The 14,794-nt window shown below is 43.9% G+C and overlaps 1 protein-coding gene across 1 annotated transcript in view; it reads left to right on the forward strand.

Moving 5' to 3' along the window:
• The window catches only part of UST (uronyl 2-sulfotransferase), a 316,617-nt gene that overhangs the window by 207,370 nt on the left and 94,453 nt on the right, over positions 1–14,794 (forward strand). The window contains exons 4-5 of the mRNA XM_053592529.1: positions 3,685–3,764; positions 14,258–14,411. Coding sequence (XP_053448504.1) covers positions 3,685–3,764; positions 14,258–14,411 — 234 coding nt within the window. The remainder of the gene's footprint in view (positions 1–3,684; positions 3,765–14,257; positions 14,412–14,794) is intronic.

Below are 14,794 nucleotides of genomic sequence, written 5' to 3' on the forward strand. Positions count from 1 at the left end.
ACTCAAACCTAGTGCACCATAGAAAGTGGATGTCTTGAAAAGATTTCAGACACGGGGCTGTAGAAGTTCAAACAAGACTACATCATTTCTAGCTAAAGACCTTCAAAACCAACTCCCTTCTAACCAGGCCTAGGTGGTGCAGATGCTCCTGGTCTGTCTGGGGACCACTCTGCCATCTGCTGTCTAGTTCATGCCCTCATCACTTGCTGTTGGGCTTGTTGCCCGGTCTTCCTAGTTCAGCTTCTGTCTCTCTACTCCTTACCCTCTGATGCTCTCCACCCTGCCCTCAGTTCTGGGGGGAGAAATTCTGGCTGGCTGTTGCCCACAAGATAAATGTCAGAATCCTTCCTGTGTCCTGCAGTGCTCTTAGTTACCTGGCACCTGCCTAACTGTCTCATCTCACCTGCTACCTTGACGATCCATCCCTGACCTCTGGCACATTGGACTCCTGCAGTTTTCTTAATACCAGTGCCACTGTTTTTCTGTCCTTTACATCTGCTCTTTGCTCTGTCTGCAATGCTGTAAATCTAACTCATACGGGCCCTTCCAAACCACTCAGGAAAACCTCCCTGGGGAAGCAGTACCTCTCTGTCTACAGCAGGGACAGGTACCTCTCCCATGTGCCTTCTGTCCCATGGAAGGTATTGTATGGTTGCACCTGCTTCCTCATCCACCTCACCATAAGACTCTGACCTTCCTAACACCAAGACCCAAATCTGTTATCTCCATAGCTACAGTCCCAGGCAGAACATTGCCTGACATACAGTGGAGATCATGGGTGTTGAATGAAAGGTCTAGGAAGGAGGCCGGGCGCCATGGCTCACACCTGTAATCCCAGCACTGTGGGAGGCAGAGGCAGGTGGATCTCTTGAGCTCAGGAGTTCGAGACCAGCCTGAGCAAGAGCAAGATCCTGTCTCTTTTTTTTTTAACTTTTTTAAAATTTTTTATTTATTTATTTTGCAGTTTTGACCAGGGTCAGGTTTGAACCTGCCACCCTCAGTATATGGGACCAGCGCCCTACTCCCTGAGCCACAGGTGCCACCTGATCCTGTCTCTTAAGAAATAGTCGGGCATTGCAGTGGGTGCTTATAGTCCCAGCTACTTGGGAGGCTGAGGTGAGACGGTCACTTGAGCCCGAGAGTTTGAGGTTGCTGTGAACTGTGATGTCATGGCACTCTACTGGGGGCCACAAAATAAGACTCCATCTAAAAAAAAAAAAAAGGAAAGAAAAGAAACAGAGAGAGAGAGAGAGAGAAGGAAGGGAAGGAAGGCTCCCTGGAGGAGGTAAGCATTTTAGCCAAAGGTAGAGTGGTAGAGAGGGTAGGGTTTGGACATTCAAAGAGAAGCAGAAGAACACTCTAGGAGAGGAAATCAGCCCTGAGCTTTGGTCAGGCTTTGGCGTGAGGAAGGAGCATGGAGGGGTCTGGTCGGCCTGGCCACAACAGCCCGTCGAGGGAGGCGGCACAGGTATGATTAACATGACTTGGGAGGCCACTGAATATGGGCGTCCAGGGAAGACTCGGACTGAAAGTGGGAGTGCAGAGAGTGCCAGGACCAGAGAGGGACTGGTCTGGATGAAGTGTGACGATGAGTGTCTGGGGGCACCGTTAGGACACACTGCACTGTCTCCTGTGTGTCTTCCCACGAGGAGCAGAGGTCTCAGTGCTGATTCTCAGCAGTGTCATTGCCACCCATGATGCCACTAGGCAAATATGCTTGAGCAAGAGAAAAGGCAGGTTGGGGCCACAGGGGAGGAGCAGCCGGGGGACCCCAGGCACTCGCAGTAGGTGCTGAGGAGGCCCCTGCTGTGACTGGAAGTGGGGACAGTCTTAGCATTTGTGAGGCCGAGCCTGGCTGGGAGCTGAAAGGTGCTCTCTGCCTTCACCCAGCAAATGCAATAAACATGAGCATTAGTCCCTTGATTCCGTGTTTAAAGATACGTCTGGAGAGAGTTATACATTGTCACTGCTAATCCACTTTTTCTTGTGAAATAGACAGCTTTATGACTATTATGACACTGTTCTCAAAATCTAACTACTACTGTGCATTCATTAAATTTAACACATTGACATGTGTTTAGAGAATATAATATAACATGAAATATGGGGGGAAAATGGTTTTCCTTCTGACCTGCTCTTCCAATTTTCTTGTCCATGACTAGGGGTGCCTTCTTGACTGTATGCAGAGAAATATCTGAATAAAATTCATCCAAAAATTAAAGCATTAATGGCCTTTGGATTAAACATACATATAGTCAAGAGGTATTTAAGCAGGCACCTTCAGAGGTAAATTACCTATGGCTGTGCTTCTAAAGCTGTAATTCTGTTGGTAAATCCATCAAAAATCAAAATTAACAATGTGACCACGTGGGATGTTTTGCTACCCCAAATAAGCACATGCACAGGGTTCGTAAAGTAAAAACAGTAGATAGAGGCAGCATTCAATTTCCTTTTATACTCAAGCTTGGGACAGGCAGACCATTATTTACCAGACCTGCCACCACTGATAGAGTAATAGGGTTTATGAACTGCAATTTATGTTTACAATTCAGTTTCATTTCTTCAATCACTGTGAACAGGATTATCTAATCGAGGTGATTAGACGCTGGGACTCTAGTGTAACAGTCTCTACAGCATGTACGAGTTGGAGTTAATTCACTGAACAAATATTTGCTGAGCGTTTATGTATGTGTCAGCCCCGTGTCAGACATTAGGGAACAAGACAGGCCCGGGTATTCTGTCAGGTTTGAGACTGTGCTGAAGTTCCAGCTCTGATTTAACTGCCGTTCTTGCTACTGTGGTCAAGGTGTGGATGACGGGCTTTGTTTCCAGTTTTCAACTTGAACTATTTCATAAAACAAGAAATGCTGCACTTCTGATGCTCATCCTAAGCAACAATCTTCAATGTGGTTTTTAATTTTTAAATTTCACAGCCTGTCCATTTTGGTGGAGCCAATTAGAAAATCAGGAGAAAGTGGAGTTCAGGAAATCAGGGAGTCCTAAGAATGCATGGAATTTCTAACAGATTTGACTAAATATTTTCTGTATCATGACATGTTCCAGAAGACCATAAAAGTTAGTTTATATGAATAGAAACTACTTTTTGCCTTGCTGATCACTGCAAATAAATAATTCAGAAGACCACCCACCAAAAAACCCAGACAATTGGGGGTTTGTGTGTTTCCCATGACGTATTTTCCTTATAAATTTTTATAATCAAAGAGAAGATATGAAGGGGTACCTCACTTTATTACCATTTTAAAATTCTGCAGCAGGAGTTTTAATATTTCTCTATATCTCAATAGTAATCATTATAGAAATATAAAGTAATGATTGACCTTTTGCTTTGATTTGACTGGAAGGAGGGGACGGCAGGCATTCTCTCTCTTTTTTTTTTTGCATTTTGGTACAGCAACACACTGATTTTTCCAGTTGAAATGACTTAGTCTGTCACATGGTTTTCATGGTAACAATCAACTAAATTAGATACAGGGCTATAAATTTGGAAGGCACTGTTTTATTTTATTCACCAAGAAGCACATAGATGTTGCACAAAGCCCAGCTGTTCGGCCCTGGTCCAGAGGTAATATGTGGGTTTGGAAGGAGCTAGATGGATAACCTTTAGCTTAATATGGCTTGGTAAATCAGATCCTATATATGCTAATTTTGTACTTTTTTTAATAGATGGAACTGATTAAAAATATAAGTACTGCCGAACAGCCCTATTTATTCACCCGACATGTTCATTTCCTCAACTTTTCAAGGTAAGACATTTTCCAATTTAATGGTTCGTTCACTTTCTTCTAATGAACAATTACTTTAGAAATCTACCTTTATTTACAAGGTAGTGCAGCTGTCCTTGAAAAGACACTTTTAATACATTTATTTCTGCTACAGAGGAATCAAAATTTGAACTATTTGGACAGAAACGTCATTTCTACCTAAAACCCCACCTTAAATCTTACAAAAAGATGGAATTATTTTTAGATGAGATGCCATTTGACTCCAGGGTTCTTTAGAAAAAAAAATGAAAAAGAAAGAAAAATCAGATTTTGTGTTGAAACAAATTACAAGGCAGGGGATGGGTATTTAAATATAAATATTGTATTGCACGTTTTTTACAATTTGAACCTCCACAGGACTCTGGGAATGCCTTAGTAGTGGAGTAATGTGTATTTTATAGGATTCAAAGAGCTAGCACCAGCTTGTCTGTTTACCTCTTTAATTACAGTCACAAACTACACTATGATGTTTTGGTCAACAACAGACCTTATATACAATGATGGCCCCATAAGATTAAGGTGTGTTTATTGTACTTTTCCTACGTGTAGCTATGCAAATGCTTTCCATTATATTACAATTGCTTACAGTATGCAGTACATCCAGCCGTATAGGATGTAGCCATATAGGCTACATTTCTCTGTAGCCTAAGAGAAATGCCTACACCTTACTGTACAGCCTCGGTGTAGTAGATGATGTCATTTAGGCTTGTGTGTGTGCACACTGTTGTGTGTGAACACTGATGTTCCCACAGTGACAGAATCTCTCAGAACATATCCCTAGCGCTAACGCATGACTGTACTCCGTTTGATTATTCTAAGCCCTGTGTGTTTGATGTTGATGAACTATTTTAGAATTCTGTTTTTAATTCAGCAGCTGTGGCCTTCTGATAATAATACAGAACTTCAAATAAAGAGACACCCTCTCTTTATTAAATTGCTGGCTCTGAATTCTGTGCATTCTCTTTCCCAGTGGTCCATTAAGCACAGTGGCACAGTCACTGTGCCTCATTTCCAAACTGATGGCCTTTAGATTCCTGCTCTTCTCTGGCCAGCTGGGGGTCTCTCTCACAATTGGATCTGTCAACTGACTGGTCAGTGGTTCCAGGGGCAGAGCTGGCCAGCCTGGGGGCCCCTGGGTGCCATCTGACTGGCACCTCCTTCATTTTCACATGAGAATGTGCAGCTCCCAGGCCCACATGAGCGAGTGCACCAGAGCACCAATAGCATCTGCTAGGTAGTGTTGACCCAGTGGCCTCCGAGGCCAGGCTGGCTCTAGGGAAGGACAGGGCTCTGACCAGCACATTCCCTGCTCCTGCCCCGGCCCAGGATGCCTGACATCATTCTGGGCTGGGAGACAGTTTTAGCCTTCAAAGGATTTCCCTACTGTGTGGCAGGCCCTGTGCAAATTAAGTGCCACGAACGAGATTCAGCAAAGCAAGTCATTAAGCAGAGAAGAGGGGTGGGTTGCTGCCTCGTACTTTAAAATGTGCTTCCCTTGCTGTTTCCTCAGCACCCCACCCTCCCACCCTTGCAGGGTGAATAGCACACCTGCACATTATCCACAGTAACCCAGGGGCAGGGCCTGGACATCTTGGAGTGTGTTTCCAAACACATTTATAAAGTGGATTGTCCAGTACACACCCTAGCTCTTACTTCCACAAAGCCAAGGATGTATCATTAGATGTAATTAGCTAAGGAGGACTTGCTAGCTCTTTCAAGCGCCGTGTTTTATGACTCGTAAAGAGAAGAGCAGGGCTTCTGTTATCCTGCTGTTCCAGCAAGTGTCCTTCTGCTTCACCCCTGAGGTCCTCCAGCCTCATTCATTAATGCTTCTTCCTTTAGAGGACAAATCTTTACAGCCAAACAAATTGCAGTACAACGAATTTTAATAATTGTAAAACACTTCTGCCGAAGTCGGCGTCTGAATGGGATGGGCAAAGCACAGCCTGGCGGCCGTATTCTATTGTCAGATTCAGGCACAGGAATTTAATCCTGGTTGCTTTAATTCTGAAGGAAAAAGAATGGATAGATGCCTTTTAGAAGACACCGTGTCTGCAGAAAACCGTGCTGGTCTGGCAGTCGGGACCTCTGGGCATCAGAGCTTGCCTTTGCACTGGCCTTGATCCTAGGCATGTCTTTTCACTTCTTCAGGGCCTCTCTTCTTCCATCTGTAAAATAAAGACAGTCCCTACTCACCCCTACCTTGTAGGGATGCTCTAAAGACATGAAGAAAAGGCCTTCTGAGAGGAGGATGTTACATATTCAAAGTGGCATTTGAAAAGGCATTTCTGACCCACAGATTAGCGCCTGACTGTGTTTCTATGGCAACCCTTGAGGGCAGGGCCAGACTCTGTTTCTCCTCCCTCAGTTCCGTTTTGTTCAATTCAGTGCCTGTTTCCGGAGTACCCCTTCTGTTTCTGTACACTGCGGTAGACCTGGGGCTTCTGCAAAGAACACTAAATATCTCCCTTGCCTTCAGGAAACTGTGAGTTCCTCTTCCATTAGAGAGTAAGGAAGGTAAGAGGCTGTCACAGAGCTTCCCCGGGGAAGGTGGTCAGCAGGACCCTCCCCGCCTGGAAGAGGAAGTCTGCTGGGATGTGAGCCAATAAAGGGAACGGGTCCAGGACACGCAAAAGCTGGACCAGTGAACCCCAGAGGTGAGCACAGCTGGAATGGACTGGCAGGCAGAGCTGAGCAGGAACAGCTGGAGACTGGCCCGACTAGATTTGCTTCTTTAAAAAGCCTCTGTGGGTGCACTCTCCCCACTTCTCTCCCCACCCCACATTCCAGGGACTTCCGTAAAATACGAATAGAATGAGAAGCTGAACTCTGATACTGACAACACCATAGTTACGCTCACAGGACACTGGACATTACACATCAGCTTATCCTTTTTTTTTTTTTTTAATTTAAATAATAATTTTATTTATTTTTTTTATTTTCACATATACATGTGCTCATTAGGCTTCCACTTTTTGCCTTCACAAAATAAAAAAGGCTTAAAATTTGAGAACAATAACAGTGTTTAAGATGGGGACCAGAAACAAAAACCTCGCAAAGAACAAATGAAGACAAATACATTCAGAAAAGAAATCAGATGATTGCTGCAACAAAGTATTAAGCAATAATAATAATAGTCATGCAAAGAAGGAACATTCACATTGTCAAATAAGAGTATGTCTATTATAGAATGCTTTGACTCTGAGATTCAGTATGGAGTCATCATTAGCTTCTTCTTATTATGTTTTTCCCAAAGTATCAAAGAATGGACAACTAATATTTATGAATAAAGATAAAAGATAATTTCAAAAAATAGATCGATTAATTGTTCAATTAAATGCATGTTTACGAAGTACCCCTTATGTTTCTGTACACTACAGTAGACCTGGGGCCAGATGAAGTAGAATGATTTTGAAGTATTTCTTCTTTTTCTATTGTCTGTAAGATTTGGCATGAGCTTATCCTCTTTTTAGGGAAATAGTTTATTTAAGGAAAATTAACATACATTTGTCATCTATACAAACTGTAGACATACAAAGAAAGTCCCCACGTATACAACTGACAGAGAAAAACAACTAAGTTGGGACTCGTTGAGAGGGATTTAACATACTTTAAAAAATGAGTTCTAGACATATTTCGAATTATAAGGTATAAAGATAATTAATTTGCTGTTAAGAAACCTACTGTTACAACTGCTGGCAGGCTGTCTCTGGCCACTGAGGTTACTGTGAGAAGAACTGATACTCTCTGTTGACGTTTGTCATCAACAGAGCCACGGTGATAACACGTCGTTAAACGCAGCAAAGCCCAGAGCAGCCTCTGAGAGCCCATGCCTCCTGGCATCTTCATTTGCACACAAATATTCTGAACTTCTGCAAGTATGCTATTATCCCAGAACTAATTGCCCTTGATGTCTTTGCTTCCATTAAACATGGCATATTGACCTGGGAATTTAGACACTGATGATCTAAAATACTGTCCTGTGAGCTCATGCAGATTCAGCAGCTGGTTGAGTTCAGCTTTTCATCATTAGCCTTCTGGTTCTGCTCCTTTTGGTTCCTTCTCCCTTTTCAGGGTTAGGAAGAACCATTTGGCCATATCCAGTGGTACTAATCCCAGGATGGGAAGCCACAGAATCAGACCAACAGGGTGTTCTGTAGTAGGCCTCTGGGAAGGTTTCCTGCCAGGCCACGGGAGCACAGTGACTCAGCAGGGATCTCAGACTTGGGTATCTGGGTCCACTGGTTTTATACTCGGTCACTGTTTCGCATGGTTTTCGAACTCCCTAGGAATTCGGGTCAAACAAACATTATTCACCTGGACTACCCGGAGAATTGAATCAAAGCTACTTTGTCCTAAAACAGTGGTTCTCAACCTTCCTAATGCCGCGGCCCTTTAATACAGTTCCTGTGGGTCACGACCCACAGGTTGAGAACCACTGTCTAAAAGCTGCTGCCACCCTTTGTGATATTTCAAGTGGGTTTGTAATGTCTGTTTACAGTCACTGGATGTGTGTTTCTCCGGTTTCCAAAGTAACTTTAGGATGCAATTTTTGTAGAAGATCAACCTTCTGATATTAACAGTATCCTTCAAGTACACCTTAGAGCCACATAGTGGAAACCACAATTCAGTTTGTCTGCCCCATACCCACACCTTTTGTTTGTTTTCTAAGCTTTTTGGAGGTGGGGAGTAATTCTTTTTTCCATCTACATCTCCCTTCACCCTCCTCCCCAACAACTGGGCTCTTGCAAAGAAACTTTAAGACACTTTGCCTCAGAGCTCGATGCTGTGACAATAGCCCGAGTACGAGATACAGTGGGGTAAATAACTTCAGCCACCTCTTCTCTTCACCTTTTTCATGTCGTTCTCTTTTCCTCCCCGGTAACCCCCTCACCTTCCTTTGTTTCCTTTTCTATTTTATCAAGTATCTCACTGGGTGGCTCCAGTGCCAACACTAGCCTGCAAAAACACAAGATTACAGATCAGTCTGTCTCGGGAGAAGCAGGTGGGCTGTGATGTACCAGCGAGGTGTTGTGGACACACTCTCTCCTCCCTACCAGTGAGATCTGAATTACTGCTGGGAGCAATGTTTTTTACATCAGAAATTTGTAAACAAAATCTGCCTGTCTGGTGGTGTTATTTAACAAAAACAAATCAGATTCTCCTAATTTCAGAACTCCTATGATTTGTACATCTTATTCATGAATGTTGATTTTGTTTTCTATTCTTATTGGCAAAGCAATCCATTTTAATACCACGCCCTTTGACTATTTCATAATGTGACTGAAGCCTGATGCTTTGAAGAGAATATCAAAACAGAAATTGTAGCACTGTCTCTACCTCCTTAAACCCGGCACGAAGGCGGCGTTTGCAAGTGAGAGTTTTCTCTCTGTGTGTCCTGCTTTGGCGCCGAGGGACTCTTGGCCCTCCTCGCAGGCGGCTCTTCCCTCTTGTTCCTACCTTTCTGTCCCAGTGGGCAGATCACTGCTGCTGCACAGCCCATCAGCCGTATTGGCCCCTCTTCAAAGACAAGTGCGATCTGGACTTTCCCTCAGCCCATCTCGTCCCCTGTTTGTTCCGTGTCTTGTCAGCCCATCATCAAGCTACTCCTCCCTCCGCATTTGTCTCAGCTTCCCCCTCACCAACCATTTCCACCTCTCCTGCCTCAGGACAGGCCAGAAACCAGACATAACTGTCTCTTCTGCTTGTGTTTTGTGATGGGGGCCCTGTCCTGGGCAGAGAAGATAGAAGTATCTACTGCCTGGGCCGTGAGGACAGGGCAGACCCCGCCCCGCCCCCCTCCTGCCTGCCCCAGTAACTGCCAAGGGCTCTCCTTGCTGCGAGGCAGGTATGTTCTCCCAGCGAGAGGAGGTACCATCCTCAGATATCTCCTCACGCTGCCCTTCATATGGTCGTATCTTTTTCCATGATGGCCTTTCTCTCACCTCAAAGCATCTTCCTCACTAACAAGGATGAAAGCTGTGGGCCTTTGGCCTGTGGTACTTTTCATCTTTTGATGTAGGTAGCAACACACACATAACCCCCACATCCAGGCCAGAGGTTAAAAGAGAGTCGACTTTCAGCAGAAGGTGGTTGGGGAAGAGGAAAGGGAATTCTTGTTGTTGTTGTTGAATGGATACAGACTTTCAGTTTGGGGTATCGCAAAAGTTCTAGAGATGCACAGTTGTGGTGGTCACACAACACTGGGAGTGTACTAAGAGCCATTGACTTGCACACCTAAAAATGGAGAAAAGGGTACATTTTATATTATAAATATTTTACCATGAGTTTAAAAAAAGAGAAGATACACTTTCTTTTTTTTTTTTTTTTTTTGGTTTTTTTTGGCCGGGGCTGGGTTTGAACCCGCCACCTCTGGCATATGAGACCAGCGCCCTACTCCTTGAGCCACAGGCACCGCCCCGAGAAGATACACTTTCAATAACTGTTCCCAGTCGTAGGAAACTCTACTGTGGGAGGAAGACAAAACAGTCTTAGTTCTCCAGAATAATTCTGGTCTTAAGTCTTGATTTAATATACGCAGGATTTTTTTATTATACAGAAAGAATGCCTTGAGGACTTTGATGAGAGTATACCGTATACCTGGATTTTTTGCTCAAGTGCTTTGTGTAGCTGTTAGGTGACTAATACTGGCGTGTCGGTTGAAGTAGCAAGATGGGGCAGAGGATGTTGATGAAAATGCTCAGAATGAGATATTTAGAAAGGCCTCCCCCAAAGGAGATCTGTGTAGTTATTATTTCTAGTGAATTCTATCCTGTTTTTGATCTTTATCTTCTCGTTAAAAAAATCAATAAAAACAAAAATTAAAAGAATATGATCAATTTGCAGAGGGTCAGAACACCCACAGGGGTGATTACATAGTAAATAATGACCTGTGAACAAATGTTACATTAATTGGTAGTACCTGCTTTTTTAGGATGGCTTAAAGGAGAGCTTCAAATATGCAAGTTGTAGTTGTGGTGACCAAGGAACAGAAGGTGTTTTGTTAAGGTAAAAACAAAGTATGGCCCGACTCTCTGCTCTCTAGGGTATGCACAGCCCACTGGGATCAGCTGTAGTAACCACAATTTTTTAGTGCTCAAAAAAGACCAAATTAGAGCTATAGATTATAAAATGAAGGGCAACCTGGCTTATTGTACCCTCCATGAATCCCCAACAATAAAAAATATATATATATATGAGGAACATAAAAAAAAAATAAAATAAAATGAAGGGCAATAAATCTTAAGACAAAAGCCAAAGGAATTTTTAAAAGATGCCAAAAAAAAAAAAAGTTCAAGGAATGAAAATTGATGCCGAAAAGGCTAAAAGTTCTAGGAGCACACGAGAAGCTCATCCTTTGTGTCAGGTGGCTCAGACAGAAGGAAGTGTGCATAAAAAGGAAGATGAAAAATGTCGGCTGGTGGAACAAAGACTCCACACTGTCAGGTCGACCAGTAGGATGGAGTCACAGGGAGGCTGTGAAATCTCTCGAGGGTTTTAAAACTAAGCCAGAATGTTTTGGTGCATGGGATGGTAGGGTACAAACTATTCATTTTCTAAATTTGAGTTGTAATTTCAAAGTCCAAATTCATCTGGAAATTTTTGCATTAGGTTACCTTATACAAACAGGAGCAGAACATCCCTACTCAGTGCTCTCGCCCCGAAAACAGAGTCATCAGTAAACAGAAGGTTCAGGTAACCCAGACGCTTATAAGGGTGACCAAGGATTCTGACCAGAGTTAAAAAATACTGGTCCTGACAGAGGTTGATTGAGTGTGAGGAGAACACATGGTTTGCTCTAATGGTGTGTGGTGGTGATCTGGTCTCTTTGGTATAACTGGTACACCATCTGAGATTTTTCCCAGTTTGAGTGAGAGTGGCATATATAGAAAGGATCAGGAGGGCTGGCAGCCTGAAACCATTATTAACTGCTGCCTGCTTGAACAGGAGAAATGAAGATCAGACTCCTTGCTCTCATTCTTAGAAATTTCTAGAGAGAAGCTATAATATCATCTGAAACAGGACCATAAAGTTGTTAAAACTTCTGTTTTGAAAAATTAATCTGGAAGTTTTGCATTGGGTTACATTATACAGACCAGAGCAGGTCATCCATACGAAACAAGCTTTGTCAGTCCTTTCATTATAGCAGTTGATGGGAGGAGATCAACGGGCGGTGGACAGGCAGAGAACTTGTGCTAGTGGGAAACTGTATCTTCACTCACATGACTGGGCAGTTCTGCTAATTAGCACCAGTGGTCACTCACATAAAAGTAAAAGTATGTTTGAGGTTTTTAAAAGCATGATGCAATTTTTGCAGGGCTAATTACATCCTTATTTGGTATGCATGCTGCTGCTTCCCAGTCCCTGAGATGATTACTTTAGTCACTGTGTATCATAGATATGAAACCCAATTTAATTAAAAGAAGATGATGAGTGTAGGATGCTGGTGGTGGCTAGCTGGTGGTGGGCACAGATAACGCCAGGGGCTCCAGTCAGTGGTTCATCCAGACGCACGATGCTACCTTGTCTGTGTCTGTGAACTGACAAGATTTGCAATGTATCACAAGAATGGAAAAATACGCCTTGCATGCACTCAATACTAATTTAAAACTTGTAGACTAACAACAACATGCACACACAAGAGAACAACTCAGTTAAATCCAAGAAGAGGGAGGAGGGGAAGCAGGTTCCTTCCTGGTGGGAACCATGTGCAGATGTATGGCTCATCTGTGTGAAGGGCACAACTACAACTTTGACTTTACCTTACTAATGCAAACAGTGGAACCCACCTGTCTATACCCTCATGTTAACCAGACATAAGAAAGGGGAGCCTTACCCTTGAGCAGTGTGTTTTCCAACGTAGTAATATTCGAGGGACCCAGAATATCATTCATACATCCTGGGGCCTAAAATTCCACTGTCATTGTTTTTGTTTGTTTGTTTGTTTTGGATTCTTCTCTCTGAAGATTCTCTTTTAAAGTGCAAATAAACTGGGGACAGCATTATATGAATTATACCCAGAAAGGATTGGTGACTTGATACGTCTCCTGTCCTTGGATGACAGAGCCCAGTGACACTGGCAGAAACGTAAGACTGAGAAGCAAACACCTGGGCATTTGTTAAACACCTGCCGTGTGCCACCCACTGTGCTAGGCTCCTCCTAGCTGCAGAGGCTCACAGTCCGATGGGAGAGACAGGAGGGTCAGTACAGTGTGGGACAGAGGGCCTGGGACACAGAGGGCAGGATGAATGCTTGCATAGGTATTAATTGCTGCAGGATGTGGCTGTGGCTCCAGGCTGGGTTCAACTGGAGAGAGGCAGGGGCAGGATCCAGCCAGTTTGTTTTCTCTGAGTTCTTTCTTCTCCCTGACAGAGGCTGGACACCCCCATGAGAAGGTCACAAGGTCACAGGGCTAGCAAAGCCTGCGGCAGCCTCAGGAAGTTGCCAAAGTCTGGCCTCTGCCCAGGGACTGAGGTGCCCTCCCCAGACTCCTCAGGGCCTCTGCTTTCAAGCAGTGCAAAGAGATGGGGCTGTGGAGATTATTAAGAAAAATTTAGCCAATCTAATCACTTTGCCTGAGGAAGACCTTGCTCTTGGGCCAGCACCTGTCTCATCTTTTTGTGCAAGAAATTAAAATGGAACACCTGGCTGTTTTATTTTTATCTGAAACCACTCCCTATTACTTGTTTTTAAGTATATCCTACACATTATTCCGTTTTCCTACTTACCGCAACTCTGGACCTCACCTTTCCGTGATTAAGAGCACAGATTCTGGAGCCAGACCACCTGGGTTCACATCCTGACTCAGTCACAAGTCATTCACCTGCTCCCTGTCTCAGTTTGCAGGGCAAGTGCACGCCAAGTTTCTGTATTAGCCACTGGCAGCACAAAGTCCAGTAGAGCATGGCCCTATCCCCAGGAAACCTACCGCCATGCTGGGCACAGTGGCTCACACCTGTCATCCCAGCACTTGAGGAAGCCAAGATGGGAGGATAATTTGAGACCAGGAGTTTGAGACCAGCCTAGGCAATACAGGGAGACCCCATCTCTACAAAAAGTTATTAAAATTTTAGCCAGGCATGGTGGCATAGCCTTGTGAGGCTGAGGCACAAGGATTACTTGAGCCCAGGAGTTTGAAGCTCCAGTGAGCTATGATAATGTCACTGCACTCTAGCCTGCGTGACAGAGTGAGACCCTGTCTCTAAAAAAGAAAAAAACAAAAAGAAACTTATTGCCTAGTGAGAAATCAAACATCATTTTTGCCTTAACATTTACAAAGAACATGGTCCTGCCTGGTAATAAATAAAAATATCCATTGGGAAACCCCACTTGTTTATTAAAGCATTCATTGGCACCTTAGCACCTGGGGTCATCCTTTGATTATACAGTTACCTGGAGGGGAAACATTGCCCACATAGGCCCTGTTTCCCTGCAGAAGTGCTGGGTTGTAATGAGCTTCATGTTTGTGTGTTAGGTTTGGAGGAGACCAGCCTGTCTACATCAACATCATTAGAGACCCCGTCAACCGGTTTCTATCTAACTATTTTTTCCGTCGCTTTGGAGACTGGAGAGGGGAACAGAATCACATGATCCGCACACCCAGCATGCGGCAAGAGGAGCGCTATCTGGTAAGTCACAGTTCCTGTGAGGGCTATTCACTCCTGGCCCTGGGAGCTGCCCCCCTCCCCGTCCATGGCCTTCCCGCCTGGCTCCTCCAGGGAGCTCAGTGTGGAGAGGGCGCTTCCTCATGGAGGAAGTTTAGACCGGTGAAAACTTGTTCCAGATGACCCAGATCCTAACAGACACTCTCTCAAGTGATTTTCTAATTTTATTTGGCTCAGTTTGTCTTTAGTGCTAGGTTTTGAGTCCCGGAGGAGAAAAACATCTTTGCATTTGTTCAGCTCCCTAAGGCTTCAGTGAAATATTTACATGGTATATATATTTAAAATGGCAAAAACCCTAATCTTTTTCTTTAAATTATCTATTATGAATATAGCTTTGTGGTTTTTAT

Source organism: Nycticebus coucang, chromosome 5, assembly GCF_027406575.1.
Source record: "Nycticebus coucang isolate mNycCou1 chromosome 5, mNycCou1.pri, whole genome shotgun sequence".
In the NCBI taxonomy this organism is placed as follows: Eukaryota; Metazoa; Chordata; class Mammalia; order Primates; family Lorisidae; genus Nycticebus; species Nycticebus coucang.